At 37.7% G+C, this 23,356-nt stretch overlaps 1 protein-coding gene across 2 annotated transcripts in view; it reads left to right on the top strand.

Moving 5' to 3' along the window:
• Positions 1 to 23,356, top strand: part of ARID2 (AT-rich interaction domain 2) — a 107,134-nt gene that overhangs the window by 81,290 nt on the left and 2,488 nt on the right. For both annotated transcript variants that reach the window (XM_080392558.1, XM_080392559.1), the window contains 7 exons: positions 489 to 688; positions 1,049 to 3,906; positions 11,518 to 11,666; positions 16,976 to 17,114; positions 17,214 to 17,299; positions 21,559 to 21,682; positions 21,766 to 21,857. In XM_080392558.1, coding sequence (XP_080248684.1) covers positions 489 to 688; positions 1,049 to 3,906; positions 11,518 to 11,666; positions 16,976 to 17,114; positions 17,214 to 17,299; positions 21,559 to 21,682; positions 21,766 to 21,857 — 3,648 coding nt within the window. The remainder of the gene's footprint in view (positions 1 to 488; positions 689 to 1,048; positions 3,907 to 11,517; positions 11,667 to 16,975; positions 17,115 to 17,213; positions 17,300 to 21,558; positions 21,683 to 21,765; positions 21,858 to 23,356) is intronic.

The raw sequence follows: 23,356 nt of genomic DNA on the forward strand, positions 1-23,356 counted from the left end.
AGAAAAATTTGTGCAACAATAAAGAAGCAATTGTATGTGCTCAATACTAACCTGTAGCTTTAGATATCTTTGAGAAAAGATCTGCTGAGTTGAGTTTGAAAGACATCCAGTTTTTGAATTTTAATTGAAACAAATGTTTAGTTGGTTTTTTTTTAATAAAATATTTGAATAAAATAGAATTTTATTCAGTTCTGTTTCAGGATCTTTGATAGGGTCCCTTCTCTGCTTATAGTACTTTTCATTCTTTCCAACGTGGTTTTTGGAGGTATTGCAGTTTCCACTTGGCTTGTATAAGTTCTTGGCCAACCATCTGGTGGAGCCGCTAGTCCACAATGATTAATATTCGGATGCTATTGGAGAATCCTACTATATTGCAAAGATGCAGGCATTAGTGCAGTTACTCTGCACACAAGAGCAGCTACTTAAAAACATTGTAAGAGGGTTGAGTTACTGTGTTTATTAACATAGATTTATGTTGTGTTTGGTAGAACTGTGTTTCCAAATCATACAGTGAAGAGAGTAGAAGATCCAAGTAACAATGGTCAAGCACATATACACGTGGTAGGAGTGAAAAGGAGAGCTATACCACTTCCCATTCAGATGTACTATCAGCAGCAACCAACTTCGTCTACCCCAGTTGTCCGGGTTGATTCAATTCCTGATGTGTCTTCGTCTCCTTCGCCAGCAGGTTCTTTAATTAATTAAATATCAAGTATTCTGCATTGATTCCGAAATGACAATAAAAGACACAAGTTTTTGAAAATAGTTTGAAAGTGTTGAAAGTTGGGGCCACGTGTTTTGGTTGATTTTTTTCAATAATGTTAGGAATTGTGTTACAGTATGTACTTGCAATGCCATTCTAATATTTGACATGTAAACTTGTCAGTGAGCAGACGAGCCATTGTTGCAGCATCATTAATTCAGATGCAGTATAGCTGAGAAGATGAACTGCTTCAAATAGAATTACAAACTGGATTTAAAAAAAAAAATGTTCATGTGTTTTGAAATAATTTTTACTTCCAAACTTTTACTGTGTTTATTTCAACAGGAATCCCTCATGGGCTACCAAGCGTAGGAAATCACTATCAGAGGACCCCTATTAACCAGTCTTCAACTTTGACAGCAACACAGATGTCTTTTCCGATTCAAGGTGTTCATACTGTGGCACAGACTGTTTCTAGAATTCCACAAAATCCTTCTATTCATACACAGCAGCAACAAAATGCTCCAGTGACTGTTATACAGAATAAAGGTCCGATACCCTGTGAAGTAGTGAAGGCCACAGTAATACAGAGCTCTGTTCCCCAGTCTGCAGTTCCTGTTACTATTGCTGTAGGAGGAGCACAAGCTTCTAACCAAAATCACAGCACTACAGGACAACAGCCGTCTGTTACTGTTGTTAGTTCTCAGACGTTGCTTCACCACCAACCTGTAATTCAACAGCAGTCTCCACTGCACGCAGTGGTACCAGGACAGATACCTTCAGGCACTCCTGTTACGGTCATTCAGCAAGCTGTACCTCAGGGTCATATATTTGGCAGAGTACAAAACATACCAGCATGCAGTTCAGCAGTTTCACAGGGTCAGCAGCTTATCAGCACATCATCACAACCTGGACAGACATCATCTCAGCAATCCTCTGCTGGTAACCAGCAACAAGATACAGTCATCATAGCACCACAGCAGTACGTCACAACCTCTGCATCTAACATTGTTTCTGCCACCACAGTTCAAAATTTCCAAGTAGCAGCTGGGCAGGTGGTTACAATTGCAGGTGTCCAAAACCCACCGACATCTAGGGTAGGGTTTCAGAATATTGCACCAAAGCCTCTTCCGTCTCAGCAAGTTCCACCTGCTGTGGTACAGCAGCCAATGCAGCCACAGCAGCAGCCTCCACCACCATCCCAGCAAAGCGTAGTGATCGTAAGCCAGCCAGCTCAGCAAGGTCAAACGTATGCACCAGCCATTCATCAAATAGTGCTTGCTAATCCAGCTTCTCTTCCCACTGGTCAAACTGTCCAGCTGACTGGACAGCCAAGCATTACTCCATCTTCTTCACCATCCCCAGGTCCGGTTACAAATAATCAAGTCCCTACAGTTATGTCATCTTCATCTACAACTCCTCAGTCAGGACCCCCTCCTACTGTCAGCCAGATGCTTTCTGTAAAGAGGCAGCAGCAGCAGCAGCAACATTCACCAGCATCATCGCAGCAGCAGGTACAGGTACAACAACCAATACAAATGCAAGTTCAGTCACCACAAGCTAATACAGGAGTTGGCCAGCCTAACTCTGGTGAATCTAGTCTGATAAAACAACTGCTTCTTCCGAAAAGAGGCCCTTCAACTCCAGGGGGGAAGCTTATACTCCCAGCTCCACAGATTCCTCCACCTAACAATGCAAGAGCTCCTAGCCCTCAGGTGGTTTACCAGATGGCCAATAACCAGGCACCAGGTTTTGGAGTTCAGGGACAGTCTCCAGCTCAACAGCTGCTAGTTGGACAGCAAAATGTTCAGCTGGTCCCGGGTGCAATCCAGTCCCAAGGGGCAGTACAAACAGTACCCATTTCTAACCTACAGATATTGCCAGGCCAGTTGATCTCAAACAGCCCAGCAACTATTTTCCAAGGAACTACTGGCAACCAGGTTACGATAACAGTTGTGCCAAATACGAGTTTTGCTACTGCAACTGTGAGTCAGGGAAATGCAACTCAAATCATTGCTCCAGCAGGAATTGCAGTGAGTGGAGCACAGACAGGAGTTGGGCTACAGGTGCAAACACTTCCAGCTACTCAAGCACCTTCGGCTGGACAATCACCGTGTACTGCTGCTCCCCCATTTAAAGGTGATAAAATAATTTGCCAAAAGGAGGAAGAAGCAAAGGAAGCAACAGGTTTACACATTCATGAACGTAAAATTGAAGTTATGGAGAATCCTTCCTGCCGAAGAGGAGCTGCAAACACCAGCAATGGGGATGCAAAAGAAAATGAAATGCAGGTGGGAAGTCTTTTAAATGGGAGAAAGTATAGTGACTCCAGTCTACCTCCTTCTAACTCAGGGAAAACTCAGAATGAGGCCAATCAGTGCTCACAAGTCAGTAATGGGCCATCATTAGAAATGGGTGAGAACGGAGCTCCTGGAAAGCAGAACTTTGAACAAATGGACACACAGGAAATTAAAAGTGATTTGAAGAAGCCCCTAGTTAATGGAATCTGTGATTTTGATAAAGGAGATGGTTCTCATTTGAGCAAAAACATTCCAAATCACAAAACTTCCAATCATGTAGGAAACGGTGAGATATCTTCAGTGGAACAACAAGGGAATTTGGATGCCACGCAGCAAGATACTGCCAAAGGTGATCAAGGGGAAAGAATTTCTAATGGGCCTGTATTAACTTTGAGTAGTTCACCTGTTGTAAGCGGTACACAGGAGGCTGCAAAACTGTTAACCCAGCAACTTAGTGGTACCAACACTGATTTACCTAATGGACCTCTAGCTTCAAGTTTGAATTCAGATGTGCCTCAGCAACGCCCAAGTGTAGTTGTCTCACCACAATCTACAGCCTCTGTTATACAGGGGCATCAAATCATAGCAGTTCCACACTCAGGACCTAGAGTGTCCCAGTCTACCCTGTCATCCGAAGTTCGGTCTACTAATGGCACAGCAGAATGCAAAACTGTAAAGAGGCCAGCAGAGGATAATGACAGGGAAACTGTTCCAGGAATTCCAAATAAAGTAGGAGTTAGAATTGTTACAATCAGTGACCCCAACAATGCTGGTTGCAGTGCAACTATGGTTGCTGTGCCAGCTGGAGCGGATCCAAGCACTGTAGCGAAAGTAGCAATAGAAAGTGCTGTTCAACAAAAGCAGCAGCATCCAACCACATATATACAAAGCATGGTCACACAGGTATGTTGCAGTGTTCTTTTTACGTTTATTCTAACTATGATTCTGACTAATACTGTGAAATAACACGGGTGGAAATGTGAATTCAGTTGATACCTCTTGCGTAGTATTTAAAATATTCAGAAAATTATGGTTTCTGTTCTTTCACAGACTAAAGTTCTAATAGTTTGCATACTTTTTCAGTGCCAGTGACAGCAGTGGAATTTAAAATAGTTTGTAGCTTGATAATATGCAGTAAGGAATGAACTTCTGCTCACTGATTTCTTCCTTAAAGGATTAAGCATTCTGAAAACAGCAATGGTTTGTTGTATGGTCTTGTAAAAATGTCAGTATTGTTCTGCATTTTATTCTTGGTCTTCATGGCTTACGGAGGGGTGAAGATGTTTTTTGCAAGTTAATCACCACAGCTGCATCTGGCTTGCTGAAATGAGTTGTTCTTGCATTTGAAGGTGGTCTTCAAAGCCTTGCTTCAGGGGTTCCCTACAGTCAGGAGAAAGTATTGTTTTGTAAATTTGTTGAAATGTTTATGTTTGTTTATTACAAAATATTTTTAATGTTTATTGATAAAAAAGCGTTGTTCGTTTGGGGTTTTTTTCCTACATGACAGACTTTGGAGAGTGCTTTTTTTTTTCCTGTATCAACTTCTTTTTCACTATTTGAAAGTTCTTACTCCCTAACACTTCAGTAGAAATGAGGTATAGCCATCATTTGTATGAGTATTAATTAGTACGAATAATCGTATTTGAGATTAGTCCAGTCTCTAGAATTTATTTTAGTTTTGTACATGGACAGAAAATCCCTTTCAAAACACCCACATTCTTAACCTGAATAGGAGCAAAAAGAATCGAGTGGTATGTCTGGCAGTCACAGAGATCTGACTGACCAGAGAGAAGAAACGAAGTCTTGAGTGTATGTTAGTGCATTTTGACCTTGAGGTAAGACAGGTCTTTTATTTCTTATCTTCCTTCTTTGTTTGGTTAGTTGTGGTTTTGTTTGTTTTTTGAGGAGGTGGCAGGTATAGACCTTAGGGACTTAAACAGAGCTAGAACTCAAAATTTGACAAGCGATGGCTAATGCTACTTTTTTTTCTGTGTCAAGTTAGGTTTCTGTTGAAAGCTCTTTTGACTTTATCTAGTTGTCAGAAATCAGGACTAACAGTGAACAAGTTTTCTTTTTTTTTTTTTTTTTTTAAACTGTCACACCACACGGAGTTATGTTCTTAAAATGTCTTTGAACTCACATGTAAGTTTTCCCTTGGGTTTTATCAGAGAGGGATCTGTATTTTTCTGGTATGTTACGTATCATTGTTCTTACTAGAAATTATTTGAACAAAATAAAAATGACTGTTAGCAGCATAGGGACAATGGGCTAAATTGTAGCGTGGCTATATTAGCTATGCCTTGCTTTTTACAGTGAGCGTCTTTAGCTGTTACACAGTTTGAATTTCTATTATAGCTTTGCTAAGGATTTGGCTGAAATAGAAAATGGTGTGGCTCTGTCTCTGGGATGGAACAAATACTGTATGTGGTTATTTATTCCCTGGACATATGGCTGACAAGAATTTTCAGTTGTGTCTCAAAAAGCCATTAAACTATCAGAGTTTCAGATTTTTGAGAAGAGAGGAGTAATACAGTTAACTTTCATTTGTATTAGATAATGTCATTCATGATAATAGAGGAAAAAAGAGAATCTTCTTTGCTGATAGTTTCTCTTTTATGCTGTCACTAATACCACTATCATTAATAGTTCCTACATTTTCCATTACCTGTACAAACAGAAATATTGCTAGCTGGGTTTGCCGTTCAGTACAAATTTGCAGATCAAGGTAACTTGGTTTAATGTCTGCTTCCATGTAAGTTAGCTCATTCTTCTGTCTGTAGAATGCCCTTCCTTCCTTCAAAATTACAGGAATGTGGGAGAAAAGGAGTTAATTAATTTTGATCTTGGTGAGTGATGTAATTTGTTAGCTAATTGCCTTAACCATTACATATGTAATAATACGTAGTACAGCACATATAATTACATGTGATTACATATCATGTGTACCATGATAATGCTAAGTACTGATTTATAATAGAACCCGCTTTATAGTGCTCTGTTCAGATACAGTGAACGTTGTAGTTTGGCTTAAGGCTTTTAAGGATCTTTACCACTCCTTTAAAAGTAATGTGTTGGACTATAAACAGTACCAAAATCATCCTGGCCAGTTTTGTGTTTGTTTTGGTTTGTGTTTTTTTTTTAATTTTTATTTTTGTTCTACCACCCCACCTCCACGCCACCCAAAAAAATCAACCAAACGAACAAAAGGCAAAAAGCTGCTGAGCAGCTGCAATAGCCATTGTTTCTCTGGAAAAGCAGATGTTGAAGATTTCCAATATTGAGTCTGCTTTTAGGATTATGTTTAAGATATCCAGAAATACTAAGAATACTAAGATGTAGCCAAATTCTCATGAACACAGTGTGTGTTTTGCTGATTACTTCTTTTGAGGTTAGACCCTGTGTAATCTCTTGTTCTCTCTCTCCCGTTTCAAGAGTCTTCCCTGTATAATAAGCAGCTTCGTTGTCCTTGACTTCTTGAAAGGCAGCAGCTAAGGAACACTTCTTTCATTTGAGTATCTGCGTTGTTCTATCCACTCTGCAGTACATAATGTATTGGCTGTCTTGCAGAAGAAATAGGGGAATATGGTTCTTACTGCAAACAGTGTAAAATTTATTATAAGTACAACCCAATGGAGAACTGTGACGGACAGGGAATAAAGGGATATTAGCTATGGCAAAATTACATAGCTGCTAAAGCTGTTAGTGAGTGATTTCCTGTTTGCTTGTCATCTTAAAATTTTATTTTAAACCAGAGCTTGTATTACAGAGAAGTGAGAAAAGGATAGAAGAAGAAAACTTGTAATAAAATTAAAACCCAACAGGAAGGCTGGAAAAAGAGATGCAGAGGACAGAAGAGGGAGGAGAGTATTGCTTATGCAACTACAGCAGGATTAGTTGTCATGAACGGCAGAGAGGAGAAAGGAATGAACCTTGAACTGAAGATCAGGAAGGGCAGACAAGTAGGGGAGGAAGGGAACAGTGACATGAAAACTAAGGAAAGCAAGAAAAAGAGTGAAATAATCTTTAAGGGAATGTAAAAGTTAGGAGATTATTTGTTTCGTGGTATGAATGGTAGTTTGAAATGGGCTGGTTTTATATAGTTGAGGGGAAAAATGTTGATTTAAGTGGCCTACTAAAATAATGAAAATTATATACTTGCCGTTTATGGGACGCCCCATGTAGTGCTATCAAAATCCAGTTAGGCAGGTACAGGTATCATCTGTGTATAACCTGTGACTATTCCTCATTAATTGTACACCTCAGCAGAGCTCATTGAAAAACAACTACGTATATACTGGCTTTAAAGATTTTTCTCTTTATTTTTTTGCATTTATATAAAGAATTGGGTTATGGGTATATAGGTTATGTCACAAGAGGAACATGTGATACACACGATGTTGTAATTTTTTTCTTACATCACAGTCTGTATTTTGTAAGCTCATGAAATGTACTCTGAGAGGAGACAGAACTGGCACTTCATTAGCTTCCTTTTATTTTGGTGTTCTGTGTTCCTGGATTATTGCTTTTTTGAGGCATTGTGGTGCACCAGTGGATGAAAAAGAAAGAAATGAGCAGTTATCTACCTGTACACTTTCTTTTCTTTTCCACTTTTTCTTACTCCTCTTCAAACATCTCCAAAACATTTGTTGAACATAGCCATGTTGGTTTGTCCCAGTTGGTTTGTGTTTTGAAGGAATGCTCTGATGTCACACCAAGTTCCTAGAAGTGTGCAAATGTGATTTAAATTGCTTTATCTGGCTTTTAAAGTAGTCACTTCCCTGCTTATCGATGTTATCCCCTCATAAACAATGCACACCCATTTCTTTTGAGGCTGCCCACGTGAAACATGCTTGTGTGGAAATTCAGGTGGCAAAACCTGTGAGCATTGCCTTAACTATTTGTGCCTGCTCTCTGTTGATTGGGAAGCTGAGAATTACTATGCACCAGAAAGCAGGTGTGAAGCTTCAGGAGGTGTAATTCATTCCTAGCCACAGAGCAAATGAGTTTCTCAGCTGGAAGCACTGAAATATGGAATCTCTACGCTTTTATTGCGCTTCACTTTTGATGCACACTGTTGCAATGAGACTTAAACTTCAGTAATCTAACAAGAAAAGAACATATTTTTTTTTTGTGCCTACGTGTCCACCTGACCGCTTTCTCACACTCAAATCCTGCTATATTCATTTTCAGTTTATAGGTTACCTTTTTGTGGATGTTCGTTATCATGAAGCTAAAAATGAAATTTTGCAATTCCAAACTGTAAATCCTATGATACTTCAAAAAATATTTTTATAATAATGATTTATTATTGAGTTAAATGTATTTACTGTGGAGTGCATGTACTAATGGTGGGAGGAAAAGTGCAACATAATGCTTTAAAAGCTGCACATGACTCTGTATGTCAACAGGACCCCTGTCACAGTGGGATGCAGTGTGTTCTTTTGGTGATGGCACAGTAGGCCTTTTAAATAAAATGGGCAGGTGTCATGCTAAAATAGCATTATTCATTAATAAATACGCAAAGGGAATGTCACCGCTGATTTTGTGAAATGGTGGTGGAGGCCATTTCTGGCCCCAAGGCATAGAGTTTGTTATTCTTACCACACAGGCAGCTTGTGTGCCCAAATGGAGGAGCTCTTGTGCATAAAAATCGATTAGTATCTTTTGTAAACAGTCCCTTCTAGGTATCGGGCAGCTCTTAGCTTTAGTCTTAGTTTTCATGACTATGTCAGACGCCTCTCCACCCAGCCCTAAATATCTCAATCTAAAGTCACCCATTCTAGTTATGAAATCTCCTTTTGCGTATTGAAAGTAGGCTGTAATATCTGTTCTCTAAGTAGACTGTACAGGCATTAAGCGTTTGTATTTATGTAGTTTTAAGGAGTTCAGTGCAAACCATGCTGACATAGATGCTGCTGCTAGAGGTACCTTTCAGTCCCAAGATCCAGTGAGATCTGTTTTGCAGAAGCACTAAGTGGTGCCAGTTGCAAATCATATCATGGAGAAGTCTAATCTGATTATAAAAAGATGTCATGAAGTGCTTTCAAGTATTGGAGTACTGGGCGTTTGCTTTCTTGAGGAACCTGGAATCCTTAATGGTTTTGCTAGAGAAGGAAATTTAGTTGAAGTCTTTATGCCATGGGGAAATCTTTTTCAATGTTACTTCTCCCAGAACGACTTTATTAGAAAAAATGAAATGTCTGTCATAGTTCTCTATGTTAAAGAAATGAGTTTACATAATCGCTGTCTGTCAGTACTCTAAACAAAGTAGCATATAGCAAGTATTTCTAGGTACGTCTCCAGAAAAAAGGAGTTTTATTTCTGAAAAAGACTATACCTAATTTTAGTGATGGCCTGTGTATCATGTGTTACTAAATTGATACATGAAAATAGAGGAGGGAAAAAACCGAGAACAAAAATTAGCAGTATTTCTGATCTCTTGAATAAAGAAAGGAAAGCTTTGAGGTGTTCAAACACAGAACTTAAGTTTCTAAAGTAAAAAACAAATGTGTCTTTGCTTTACCTGTCGATTGTAAAATACAGTCAGCACAGTTGATAGGCAAGCAATAGATCTGACTTAAAAATACATGAAAGTTGTAACTGCCTAATGCTACAAGTTTGAGCAAAGCTGTACGTTGTAGTACAGCAGTAATAAGAGAATTCTAAACAACAACAACAATTATTTTACACATTTCAATTTATCAACTTTGGAACAAAGATTGCAAAACAAGCTACCAGTGACACTTAATTATTTTACTTTCAGCTTTACTTTAAAAAGACCTTGTTAAAGAGATGTTGATCTTAAAAGGCTCCACTTGTTTTTACCTTTTGATATATTGTGAAGATTCATTACCGAATCCGTAAAATAGCCTAGAGATCTTTAAAGTCTTTGACTTTAACATCATTGCTGACTTCAAACTAATTTGTAGTTAATGACTAATGGACTCAAGAGTCCTTTTTACAATTTTTCACACTTGTAGATCACTGACATTATACAATAGTTGCGCTGTGTTCAGGAGTTTTGCTGAGTGTTGCCTTATTTTTGTCAGGATTTATGCTTGGACATGGGAAGCATATTGGTTTTGATCAGGCTTTTTTTGCTGTTGTTTTGGTCATGTTAATGTTGTATGATCTGTGATAGTTATTAACTTGTATGACTATTAGTCCACAGTGCTAAGAGAGCAACTGGAAGAAAACATAAGATCAATATGCAAATGAAATGTTAAAAGTTGTGCTTAACTGTTTCTTTACAGTTAACATCTAAAGCTATTCAGTTAACAGAGCTGTAAAGATGTAAACAGAGTGTGCATCATTTGAAAGTGCTGCTTTTATAATATTCTTAAACACAGACTTGAAAGTAGTTTTGTTTGGTCTTTTTAAAATGTGTTACATTCCTTTTCTAACAGTTGGGAAGAAAAGAATGTTAGGACTTCATTCCTAGATAATACTCAAAAGCTTAAGGTTTTTTTTATGGTCATCATCTTCATAAATGTTTTGTTGGCCAGAGCCATCTAGGAAAAAAGAGAAACAGTATTCTGACAAACACTCTTCTGAAATAGGAAGTCCAGTGTTTGGTATCTGTTGTTCAGGGGGAAAAAAAAAAAAAAAACTAAAAACAAACAACGACATATTTTGGCTTTGGTTTTATCTTTTTTAGATCACTTTTAACAGCAAATACAAATTATCTTAAAATAAGTTCTTGTAATACTGCAAGGGAGCAAGGGGAACATCCTTTTCCTTTCTGAAATGTTTATATTTCACTGCATACGAGTTGTACGGCATGTTTAGGCATTCTGGGCATGTCATGTTCTATTTAAAGGTGCATGAGCTGGCTGGTTTTACAAGACCTTGAAGAATTATATAATTTGCCAAGTTTTATAAGAGAAAATGGTGTGTCATGGTTTGAGCCTGCTGGTCTTCAATAGTGTTTCTTAAGCATTGTTCAATTTGCTTTTTCTTACACACTGTAATACAGGCTGATATGTACTAATGCAGCAGTTCAAGAATTCCACAGATGCAGCACATAAAAACCATTTCATCAAAGGACATAAAGCAGTTTTAGATGTATCAATGCTCATTTCACTTCTTCTAGCAGTATTTTCTCCGACATTTATATAGGAAAGCAAACTACTCCCTGTACTGATGATACTGCAACACCTTGAGCTTGCATGGTTTTGTCTTTTCTTAAGAACAAATAAAGCCTTTGCAAAACAGTGTTAACCTTTGCTTCACTAGTGTCCCTGAGAAATTCCTTTGCAGTCATAATTCTGTATTTAATTTTGGGCATAAGGTTTAGTAATTTGAATATTAGAAACTCCTGCATAAATACTATGGTGTGAAGGTTGTATGTCCTTCAAGTTACTGTGTCTGTTAACACTTACTCAGAGTTTAAAGTGTTAAAATCTGAAAACTTGTGGTAAAGTTTAAAACAAAAGTTTTTTAAATAAACAGTAAAGTGTATGTGTATCCTGGAAATAAGCCCTGTTTTAAACTGTGGTTTAACTTCTTCTACAGAGCACACCTGCAACGTCGATACCAACAGTGCAAGTACAGGGCCAGCAGATCAATTTGCAGCCGCCTTCATACACTGCAGCAAGTCAGCATGCAGAGCAAATGAAAAAACCTGGACAGAACTTCATGTGTCTGTGGCAATCTTGTAAAAAGTAAATGGCTCCTTTATTTAACTACTTTTTACTAATATGTAACAGATGCTTGTATATAGAAGGTGATTCTAAAGTTCTATCCATTCTGTTTCCTTAAGTTATGTTATACTTTGTCAGTGGGGAAAAGAAAAAGTGAAAAAAAGTGTTGAGGAAGCTGAAGCTGAGAAGGGGGAGTACAAGACATTTAACTGCTCTCAGTTATACATCAGAGCATAACATGAGGAGTATGTGGCTTTCTTGTAATATATTGATTTTTCAGTAATAAAATATGGTCATGTAGTTAAGTTGAAAAGAAAAAAAAAAATCCTAGCCCTGAAGCTCGTTCTCTGTGTTGCAAATAGTTAACTGTATTCCAGTTACAAATTGTGTCTCAATGTTTTCTTATGTTTTCAGCTTTTAATCTTTCTTGTGTTTCCAGTTTTGCAAGGGCAGGGTGTTGTACTTGTGTGTCTTGGTCAAAGTCTTATTTAAATTATGATTAATTTTAGTAATTATGACACCATTTGTGTGCCACAGGACTCCATTGTCACAAAAGGAAATAAAAATGAACTTAGCCTTAAGACCAGACAGCAATGATTAGATTTTTTTTTTTATTTGTTGTTGTGGTCCTTGGACGAGAGAGGAGTAAGCTAGCAGACCTTTGGATGTCGGCTTATAAAAACATGATAACCACCATAGTTACCAGTATATATGTCTTGACACTAATTTTTAAAATAGGTTTGTGAGTATGTTTAGTTTTCAGTGAAGGGTGCGGATTGGTGAAACAAAGGTAGTTGTCAAATAGCCACTTTGAAAACAGTGAGAAAAATTGCGTACCATTTAGGATGGGCATGAAAAAGGGTGAGACAAAGCAAAGGGAGCCTAAAGACAAGCTTATTTGGCAGAAAGTTGATGTGTAGACATTCAGAAAATTGGGATGAAACAATGGAGAAGTTTGAATGTTTGCAACTGATGGTGAAAATGAGGCATTTGAACAGAATTAGAGGAATACTGAAGGACAGTTAATCTGTAGACCCCTGAAGCTGTAATTTTTTTTCTTTCATTCCTTACAAGGAATAGGACTCTGACTGGTACTGTAGAGATCTGGTGCTTTTTAAATCATTGCCCTGTTTTCACCTTAAAAGTGCTTTTTTGTTTCTTAGGTAGGTGATACTTATCTATGCAAGAAATACATTAAGGTTTTACTTACTTTTTACTAATAATTATAACCATAGAGCCATACTCTACTGGCTGCACAATAAATGCATGAACTCCTGTGTTGGTACAAAAGTGGGCTGTACTGAGCTGGAAATGAAAAGTTGGGGGGGTTTTGAGCAGAAGCCTTGCCAATTTATACCATCTTGGAGAGTTTGCTGAACTACAGTTTTGAAGCATAAGTTAGTCACCAACTTTCTTCTATGTCTAAAGTTATGTAGGATGAGTTGTGTAGAGTTGAGGTGACACCTAACCATGGAACAAGCTGATACCACATGTGAACTAGGGTGTGAATATATCTTGGGGCAGGAGGAGAAACAATACTCTTATGATTACCTTACACTATCGGGTTTTTTTGTAATTATGTCTTAAAATCTTGTTCCGGTAAGTTTTCCAGAGGCTGAAGTTAAGGGCTATGGGGCCCATATTTTACAAGTTGATCTCAATGTTTTATTTTCAAGATACTTCTGTTGCTTTAGTTTCTCCTGTCATGACTTACTGATTTTTGTTCATGGTTAAATTTCATTATTTTCAGAAGCCTTCAGATTTTTGCACATGGATTGTAATCCATGTGACACACAGCTCTTGTTCTTATGTTTTCTCTTGCTGTTAAAATACTTACTTCAGTCCCAGCCTAAAAACAGTTTAGATAAACATTACACTCGGCATTCTCTGTGGTAAAGAGAGAACCAAAATTTTAAGTTAGCATCTTACTCTAATGTGTGTTGTTATTCATATTTCTTCAACAGCCTGATTAAAAACAGGAGTATCAAATCTCTTGTAGGCTTCCTGCAGGCTTGTAATAGACATAAAGAAAAAAAAGAAAAATCTGGACTTACCACCTGTTACTGTAACTGTTTTATTTCTAGCTCTCGGTCTTGGCTGTTTTTATTGAGTTGTTTAAAAAGGAAACAAGATTCTTTTGAGTGGGTTGTTGGTCTACGTGAACTTTGCCTCCACTGCTTGGTTTCATTCGTGATTGTGTAGCAATCCCCCCCAGCAAAATTCCCACCCAGGTATTAAGCAGGCAGGTTCATCATAGTAGAATGACAAAACAGCGTTTCTTTCATGGTGTTCACAGTTAACCGGCAAGATATGACTGGAGACAGATTTGAAACAGTCATTTGCAGCTGTTTCTCTATGCATGTTTTTTAGCTTAATTCTCACAACACCTTAGCATTGAGTTTGCTTTCCAAGATGTATTGCAGAAGGCAGTGAAAGCCTTAAAAAACATTTTATTTGGAATCAGAATAAATATGAATAAATAAAATAGTGTTCTTTTTCTACCTGCTAACCTGGCTGCTTCAGTCAGCAACATTCCAATGGTGTGGGTGCGGGTTCTGCTGGTTTGTTGTTTAGAGCTGAATTAGGAAACATTATACCAAGATTTTGAAATAAAATGCAGCAGATTTAGTGCTCCCTGAAGACCACAACCAGGTCAGGCCCAAATGTGCAAACAGTTTTAATGATTGGCCTGTGGCAGATGTGTTTGGGTTTAGTATCTGAAGTGGAAGTAATACTCTAAAAGGTGTCAGTGAGTGTGCTACTTTGCATTGAGGATGTAACAGAAAGTAGGTGTTTTCCTTTGAAGTTCAGCTGTCTGCAAGTACCACTAATTAAATTCAACTTAATTTAAAAGCTGCTGTTTTGTTTCAAGGGTAGGCAGGAGATGTCTGCTCTTGAATTGCTATGTATTTAAAAAGTGAGTTGGAAATGCGATTGAATCTCCGCTGCCTGTCAAGTCAGCTACTAGTTTAATGTTCTGTTCAGCAGCTGAACAAAATAATGTAGAAATTAAGTGGGAAACAAGAGTCTAGACTGAACTGACCATATTCTCAGTACTTAAGCTTTTTTTTAAAAAAAAAATATTTAGTTGTTTCTTTAAGGAAAAATGGTAGTAAATTTGAATCTTCTTAGATCAGTGATTGAAGTATAACACTGAATGTATTACACAGTGAATGAATCAACATAGCTGACATAGCTTTATTTTCTTAAAGCCTTGCCATGTTGAATAGAATGTTTTAAACTACATTTTGGGTTTCACTTATGCCATGAAATTTGTCATCCGTGCCAGGAATTACTCATAAATATGTTTGTGTCAGGCTTAAGTTTACATACTGACTTCCCCTTTATTGTGGAAAGACATGTTTTTGTCCTCTGAAACATCAGCTTTCACTGTTGAGCCGATGTAGTTGTAAAACTTTTTTTTTTTTTTTTTTTTCCCCATTTCCTACTATGGGCTTTCTGGAACAGCAGCAACAGGCAGGTATTTCTCCTTCCCAGCTTCTCTTCAGTAAGAGCTGGCTGGTGTGGAAAGGATAAATGATTAAGAGAGTAGTATTTATTGCCTGTGCAGGTGATTACTGGATTACAGGTGGTTATTGCAGTAGGATTTATTTTGTAACTAAGACTTGTCTCTGGGTGAAATTAGCTCTTTGACACCTTTATAGGGTTCAGGTAACAGCGTCTGTACACTTAGGCCTATGTATCGATTGCAACTATGTTTGCCTAGTGGATGCTATTGAAATGAGTGAGTTCAGTCAAACACCTTAACACAAAGACTTTGCTGGTCAGCTGAAACTAATATACTGGCAATGTGAACCAGAGTGGCTGAGGTGGTTGCATGTGTCTCCTTCAGTAAGACTGCTGTGCCAGTGGCATCTGTCCAGCACGTGTGTGAAGACAGCTGGTGGTAATGACTTCCCAAATGGCAGCAACTAGGTTTCTAGACCTCTTCTGTCTGAGCCTTAAGTGGTTGTTGATGAGCTAGGTTAGTTGTATTGAAATACATTCTGAGCAGCGAAGTCTTTTGTTTATTTTGGCTGTTTTTTCTCTATTGAAGTAAGGGATGCAATTTGTAATGCTTGAGATATGTTTTAAGGTGTATCTAGACTAAAAAAAACCCACCCAACTCTTTGAGTCATTCACTATTTTAATTTAATATTTTTTGAAATATAGTGATTTTCCATTACCATCTGACATATATATAACAATAAATAAATAATTTTGACTATGTGACAGTTTGAAAATACAGATCTAAGGACTGTTGGCTCATTAGTATTTTGAGGTGGCATTCACAGTGAGTCGTAACTTTTCTACCACTTCTGAAATGGAAGAAAGCTCTTAGCAGGCTGAGCTCACTGTAAGGCGTGTCACATCTTTGCTTTTACCAAATAGAACATCCAGAAAAAGAGTATTACAGGGCCAGGCATAGGATAACTTCATCTTTTCTATTGATGCAGAAGCACTTAATTTGCTTTGGAGCTGTAAGCAGACAGAGTGCTTAGTTTGACGTTTTGAAAAGTAATTTTCATTCAGTGAAATACTGGAACAGTTGCCCAGAGAGGTGGTAGGTGCCCCATCCCTGGAACCATTCAAGGTCAAGTTGGATGAGGCTCTGAGTAACCTGATTGAGCTGAAGATGTCCCTGCACATTGCAGGGGGGGTTGGACGAGATATCTTTGGAAGTCCCTTCCAGCCAAAACTATTCTGTGACTCTAGGACGTAAAAATTGACATTTAAATGAAGATGTTATAAAGGGTCACATCAGGAAGTGATACCTAGCCATTTCCCCAATATTTAGAATTCAGGTGCTAAAGATCACTGATTTTAGATGGATCCCTTATTCCATCAGTTTTGGTAAGTGTGCGGTATTGAGAGCAAATAGGATGAATGGTGTGCATCTCTTTTTCCCAGTTAGAGTTTTAAATGGGGTCTGAGTGTGACTGCAAGTAAAGAAGGAAAACAGGAAAAGGAATACACAGAGCTTGACATTTTTAGTTGTTTATAGTATGTTGCTGTATTTTGCTTATATTGCAGAGAATGGATTTGTTGGAATTAACATGCATTATTTCTTTGGTAAAGTAAAAATAGGAGAACAGAACTATGATAATTTCAATCGGATTTGGCAAAATAATAATACAGTTTATTGGTAGCTCACGTGTAATATGTGTGCATGTTTTTCCTTTTAAACTGTTATGACTTTTCACTTATCAATGCACGTCTTGTTTCAGAAAGTAAAAATGTTTAGCCAGTATGGGTTTATGCTTCTGATATTTGCACTTTACCATCAACTGGGAAAAAACCCTTAAGCTCCCCTCCCCATCTTTTTGTAGGTGGTTTCAGACACCATCACAGGTTTTCTATCATGCAGCAACTGAACATGGAGGAAAAGATGTCTACCCAGGACAGTGCTTATGGGAGGGATGTGAACCTTTCCAGCGGCAGAGGTTTTCCTTCATTACCCATTTACAGGTGCAGATTTTCTTTCACATGTTACTTCAGAAAATAGTAGGTATTTCATGATAAAATTTCACACACCTTTCTCACTGTTGTTCTCTTTTCCCCAAACAGGATAAGCACTGTTCTAGAGATGCTTTACTTGCAGGATTAAAGCAAGATGAACCTGGACAAGCAGGAAATCAGAAGCCTCCCAATAAGTAAGAGACCTGAGCCTCATTAGCAATAGAGAAAATAAGAGAACTAGAAATTACTGGAATAATTTGTGTATTTGTAAATTGGCTTAAATAAGTGAAACTCTCCATCTGTAGAGTCTATAACAGTGATCAAATTTGAGGTCCGTTACAGTAAGATGAAATGGGGAAAAGAGGGAATAGATTCTCACGTGGGAGTTGTGGTTACAGTTGCCATAAAAAGAACAGGTAATTCTTTAAGGTATGTGGGTCAAAACTCTGTGATGAACATTGTTCTCAGCATATTCTCCTGATTTTTACCCAACTGGACAGCATTTTATAACTTTTGTTGTAACAGGAAAGTGCTTGTAATCCAAATGGAAAGTTATTTGTTGTGTACGGTTCAGCTGTTTCATGCAGCTGAAATGGATTGTCTTGTAACTCGCTGTATTCCTTCCAGTTTTGTAGTCTAAATTTGGGCTGATTGATGCAGGGTCTCTTGTAACAAACTTTCTTTTAAACAATCAAACAAGATAAACAGCAGCACCTCTGAGTCTTGTAATTTTATGCTGCCACCTGGAATCAGCTTTGGCTTTCCTCTTCCCCAAAATTATTTCAGGCATCTGGAATTAATATTGGAGAGCACAAGTCTGTTGCTGTGGGGTTATGGGGATGGTTATGTTAATGTTGGAGTTATTCAGTGTTCAGTTACTTGTATAAATGTATTAAGACTAGGTCTTTGTTAGTAACTAACTGGAGTGTCTGTTGTAAGCTAAAGACATCGTCAGTGGTCCCAGGCAGGTTTTTGCAGTCTGTTCCGTGGCTAGTTAAATTACTACCAAGCTGCTGGAGGCAGCAGAGAAGCTGGATATGAAATCTGAGAAATCTGGTTTGGCAGTCCTTTTATTTTTTTAAGATAAACTTCTTCTTAACATACACTTATAATTGCTTTATGGTGCCTTGTTTCATTACGCTGAGCAACATTCAGACCTCTGAAAACCACAAAATGAGGAATGATGGTAATGCAGTCTTAAATACGTGGTAAGTGGGAAGCATAGGGCTGATACCATGTACTAGCATGATGTGATCCCAACTCTGCCTTTACAAAAATGTTCCATCACACAGATAACACATCCCATAGCTATGTGTCCTCACAGGCTGCTTTAAAATTGGCACAGGTACTCATATTAGAAAAAAATTTCACACATTCCCTCTTCTAAGGCAGAATTCCCTTATTAGATCACATTCAGAAAGTAGGGCTTTCTATCCTGAAATATTGAGACTATGATATCACAAGGTAGTAAGGATGTGATTTCGGAATACAAGTTGAAATAAGAGCAATCCACTACTCAAAGTAGGATGTTTTGACTCTCCCTGCCATCTGTTCTTCTTGTGGCTGTGCACTGCTTATAGTAAGAGAACTAGTTTTAGTTTTTGTCTGATTGTATGGTAAATCAATTCTGTTTTTAAAAAACTAATTATCAAAAAAGTGGGTTTGCCAGGTGAGTGGACTGTACACGCTTTAGTCAGTTGAACACCAGTATGAGAGGTGAGCTGCAACAAGATCAAAGGATGAGACCTTTCTCTTTCAGCACTCGCAACAGTTAATACACTGAGCTGTTTCATGAAATGATAGAGCTTCCTTGTCTGTTACTTTTACTCCCTTCTCTCATGATTCTGTTACTTCTTTTTTTTACCAAAGAAGAAATCAACAGGAGTATTTTGATTAAGCAGAATGTGTAACTCTGTGGCAGTGCTGTAAGATTATGTGGGTTATGTTTGCACAACTGAAAAGATCATCTAGCTACATGAGGAAAATGAGACTTGATAATTTGCTTTCCAGAATCAGTGACTTGTCAAATGAAACCCTAAGCTTGCTCCAACAGGTCACCTCAAGCTGGCTTACATGGTCATGTCTGAGAGCTGATTTACAAGGTGTTGGCTTAATTTACTTTTTGTTGACTCTCAGAAACTTGTCAGATATATCAGCATACCACTGATAGTCCATATGACTAAACTCTTGCATAAAGCTGAAAGAACTTAAAAAACTGGTGCTGAGATGAAGCGTGTGTTAAGCTATCAAGTTTTAGGCATTAATTAGGCTAACTTTCCTGACTTAATCCCTTGCCATTTAGTAAAACCACACCTGCCTCAGAGAGTGCAGATAGTGTTACTGGTGCTGGAAGTAAAAGCTGTGGCACACAGTGTAACATACAAGAACCCATTCTCCTAATCATCGTTTCTGTCTATCATAACAACATACATACTTGAAAAAATCTGTAATGGCTCTTGCTGGAAGAAGGTGGACAAAGTTAAGCTGCATCACAGAGTTGGCTGTGTACCTCAGTTCTGTATTTCTTTGCTTTTAAGGTTATATTGTATTAACTCTTCCTCTTCTGGTTTTCAGAGGTAGCTGAATATTACATTCTGGAAGCTCAGGTAGCAGTAGCAATTAACTGTTTGACTGTATTTGAATCTTTTTGGATTCATGTGAATTTTTTTCTTTGTTGCCACTGAAGCAAAGGTGGTAGCCTGAGCTACCAAAAATACTCTTCATGCACCGTGGGAGCGGGGCAGGAGATAACTTTAAATGACAAGATGAATGATATGGTTTGAAGTTAAGCTGATAATACAATTAAAGAAATTCAAGAAATCTAGATGTTTCTTGAGGGAGGCTCTTGCCCACAGGCACAAATCAGTCTGCCTGATGTCTCAGTAACTTCTATCAACTTTTTTTCCAAAATTAAGAAGAGAAGGCAATCTTTTCACATCTTCCTAATTTCTTGCAGTTATCCCTTTTCAGTATCTCTAGAATCAAGGCAGCAATACTTCAACTGGCTAAAATGTAGTATGGTAGCTGTTGAAGAGAGACATTCAGAACAGCCTCCATTGATGAATCCATGTTCTTCTCAATATAAGGGAAACAAAAATGTTCCAGGAATTAAAATTGAAGATGATAATTCCTTTACTGTGGTACTCAGTCTCCTATAAACATATTTCATTGCCCAGCAGTTTCTTAATTTAGCCCCTGCCCTTCTCCCTTTCCTTTGTATAGGCTTTCAAACCCTTACTTCCATTCAGAGGAAGATGACAGTGTGATTATGAGCTACGTTTTTAGGGAGGAGTCTGCCTGTTACTACTTCTTAATTTTCTGTTTTGTGGTTTTAAACCACTCGTATGAACCTTTTTCTAATTTTTAACTAGGTTTCCATGTGTTAGAATTTCAGGTTATGAAGAAAGTCTCGCTGAAGAGAGAATTCAACTTTTGTTCTTAAAATATTCACTTACAGTGAAAGATGCCTAAATAATACTCTCATAGGCTTTAATTTAAAAAAAATATGGAACATTTACATTTGATTTTATGCTACCCTTGTATGTAAGCACTACTTGCACTTCTAATCAGGTTCTACTAGGGTATTAAAAGACTTCGTAATAACATTGTTAAATATACCAAAGTGCATTGATACTTTTCACCATCGATAGTGCAAAACTGTCTTTTGAGATGCATTGTAAGTCTTATTACATGAAGATGCATATGTATATATTCTAAACTCTAATCGTATGAGTTAATTTCAAAGTTTTATATGAAATACAGCTTTGACTTCAGTGTTAATACTGAAAATGGAAAATTTTCTTCTATGTTTGTTATTTGTACCAGCTTTATGAAATACGCTACTGAATTTATTAATCTGTCTGAAGGCTGCAGATAATTGTTTTACAAATGTTTGATCTCATTTAACAATTAGATATTTTATGTCTTAGTTCATAACTTAAATCATGTTACTTTTATATTACTCCTCACTAACTGCAGTTAATACGTATCTTATACTGTCTTAGTGTTTAATGGTCCCTATGAGCTGTATAAAGTTTTAAGTAGCTATATTTTAAGGACGTTCTGTGGCCAAATCTCAGATGACATTTGCATAGATGCTATCACAGTTCCTGTGAAAGCCTGTCATTTCAAATAGCCACTTCCTGAAGCGTACCTATGTCATTAGTGCAATATATTACTTTTCCCTCACAAATGTCATGGGTGATGAGCAGTACTTCTTCAAGAGAAGTGTTTTTTCACATTAAATATAGCCTATGGCTCTTTGGAAAGCTTTGCAATAAGGTTTATCTCTGTGGAAACAAAAGGCTAATCATATACCAGCACCAAGTATTAATGGATCTTCGTGTGTCTGTTCAGATAGGTTAAAGAATTGTAAAATAAATTTTCAGAGTTGTTAATCTTGTAGAAAGTGGTGCAAAGCTTATTTTTATTAATTCTGTCTGTATTAATGTAGGCAGCCAGCTGCAGGGGGTACTGCCTCTACTCCCAGAGCACAGAAGGCCATTGTGAATCATCCGAGTGCTGCCCTAATGGCATTAAGGAGGGGATCAAGAAACCTTGTCTTCAGAGATTTCACAGTTAGTATTGACTCAAGTATTGGATAGTAATTGTTGCCTGCTACTACAGGGCTTTTACTTTTTTTCTCTCTTTATTTTTGTAGGATGAAAAAGAGGGACCAATAACTAAACACATCCGATTAACAGCTGCCTTAATATTAAAAAATATTGGTAAATATTCAGAATGTGGTCGCAGGTAAGCATTGTATAATTCTTCTGATACCAGTGGGCATTGCTGTTTCAGTTATTTTAAGTACCAAACAATAGGCAGGTTTAACCTGTCCTTTTAAAAAAATAAGTGTATTGACTACAGTTTCTCTATCAGTTCTGTACTGTTTAGTTCCCTACATAAATGCTCACCATAATCTTACCTGTGACAGTATTTGTGATCCAGCCTTTTGAAATGTGTCTGGTGAATTTGACAGGTTAATGTTTTGGAGACAGATGAGAGAGACTTTGCTGTGAGTCTGTCCCTTTTCCTCCTGAAGGCAGTACTGCATGACTCCGAAAATTAATTCTTCTGTCAGCAGCTTCCCGTTGGCAGTACCCTTTTGCCTCAGTGTGAGAAAAGGGCAAACGAGCTCTTAGGAACATTTTCTTAGGCTGTGGAGTGACACACAGTTGCGTTCCGTACTTGCTGTGTCTCTGTTGCTTTCCCCTCCAAACTCGGATTGACTCTCATAAATGACTCTGTCAGGTTTCCTCGCGCTTGTAGAAGATCCTTCAGGAATCAAATAGACCAATACTGACTTGTGGTACTAAGTAGGAAATGTTCTTTATGATGCAGAAGGAGTAGTTGTTACTTACTGTGACAGTAATCACCACACATGCTGCTTCTGCTTTTTCCAAGAACTTACAAGCTGAGTGTTTTCTTGGTTTTGTTTTGCATTATTTCAGCTTCATCATAGCGGATGTAATAATTTTTAATAAGAATCTATTAATTTTGTCTCTTTCTTAAAGATCTGTCAATAGGGAGGGATTTCATAGTTGTAGTTCTAAACAAAAGTTCCGATACTGGTTATAGAAACCCTCCTGCTGTCTTCAGCTACCTAACTAGGGGTTGTAGTGAAGACAGAGACAGACTTCTTGGAGAGCATGGTGGAAAGATGAGGGGAAATGAGCAGAGGTTGCAGCAAGGGAAATGCCGATCAGGTATCATGGGGGGTGGGAAATAAATATGAATATATATATATATATCTCTCTCTCACAAGAGTTGATTGAACATGGTAACAAACTCCCTAAAGGGGCTGTGCAGTCTCTATCCTCTCAGATATTCAAAGCCCAACTTGATATTTGTGAGCAGAGTGATCTAGCTAAGGACTTGGACCACGTAACTTCCAGAGGTTCCTTTGTAACCTTAATTAGTCCATGATTTCCGTATTCTCAGATGTAAGAAATCTGTTGAAGTTTAGATCTTTAAAGTATTAACGAAGTATTTTTATAGCACTTTTCTAATGATTCATTCTGAATATTCTTGCCTTTTTCAGTGTTAAAAACCCACAAAAAGTTCCATTAAATCAAACATGGAACAAGTTTGATAGTAACTTTACTGTTACTTTACTGCAGCATCCTTGGCTGTTTTCCCCTGCCCGCTGCATGTAAATATGTATTGCACACACATCACAGAAATAGTGTTCCACATGTTGATAAAGTGTTGGTGGGATTTTCAGTGCTATAGTATACCCTTCTTCTGTG

Source organism: Falco punctatus (assembly GCF_963210335.1).
Source record: "Falco punctatus genome assembly, chromosome: 6".
In the NCBI taxonomy this organism is placed as follows: Eukaryota; Metazoa; Chordata; class Aves; order Falconiformes; family Falconidae; genus Falco; species Falco punctatus.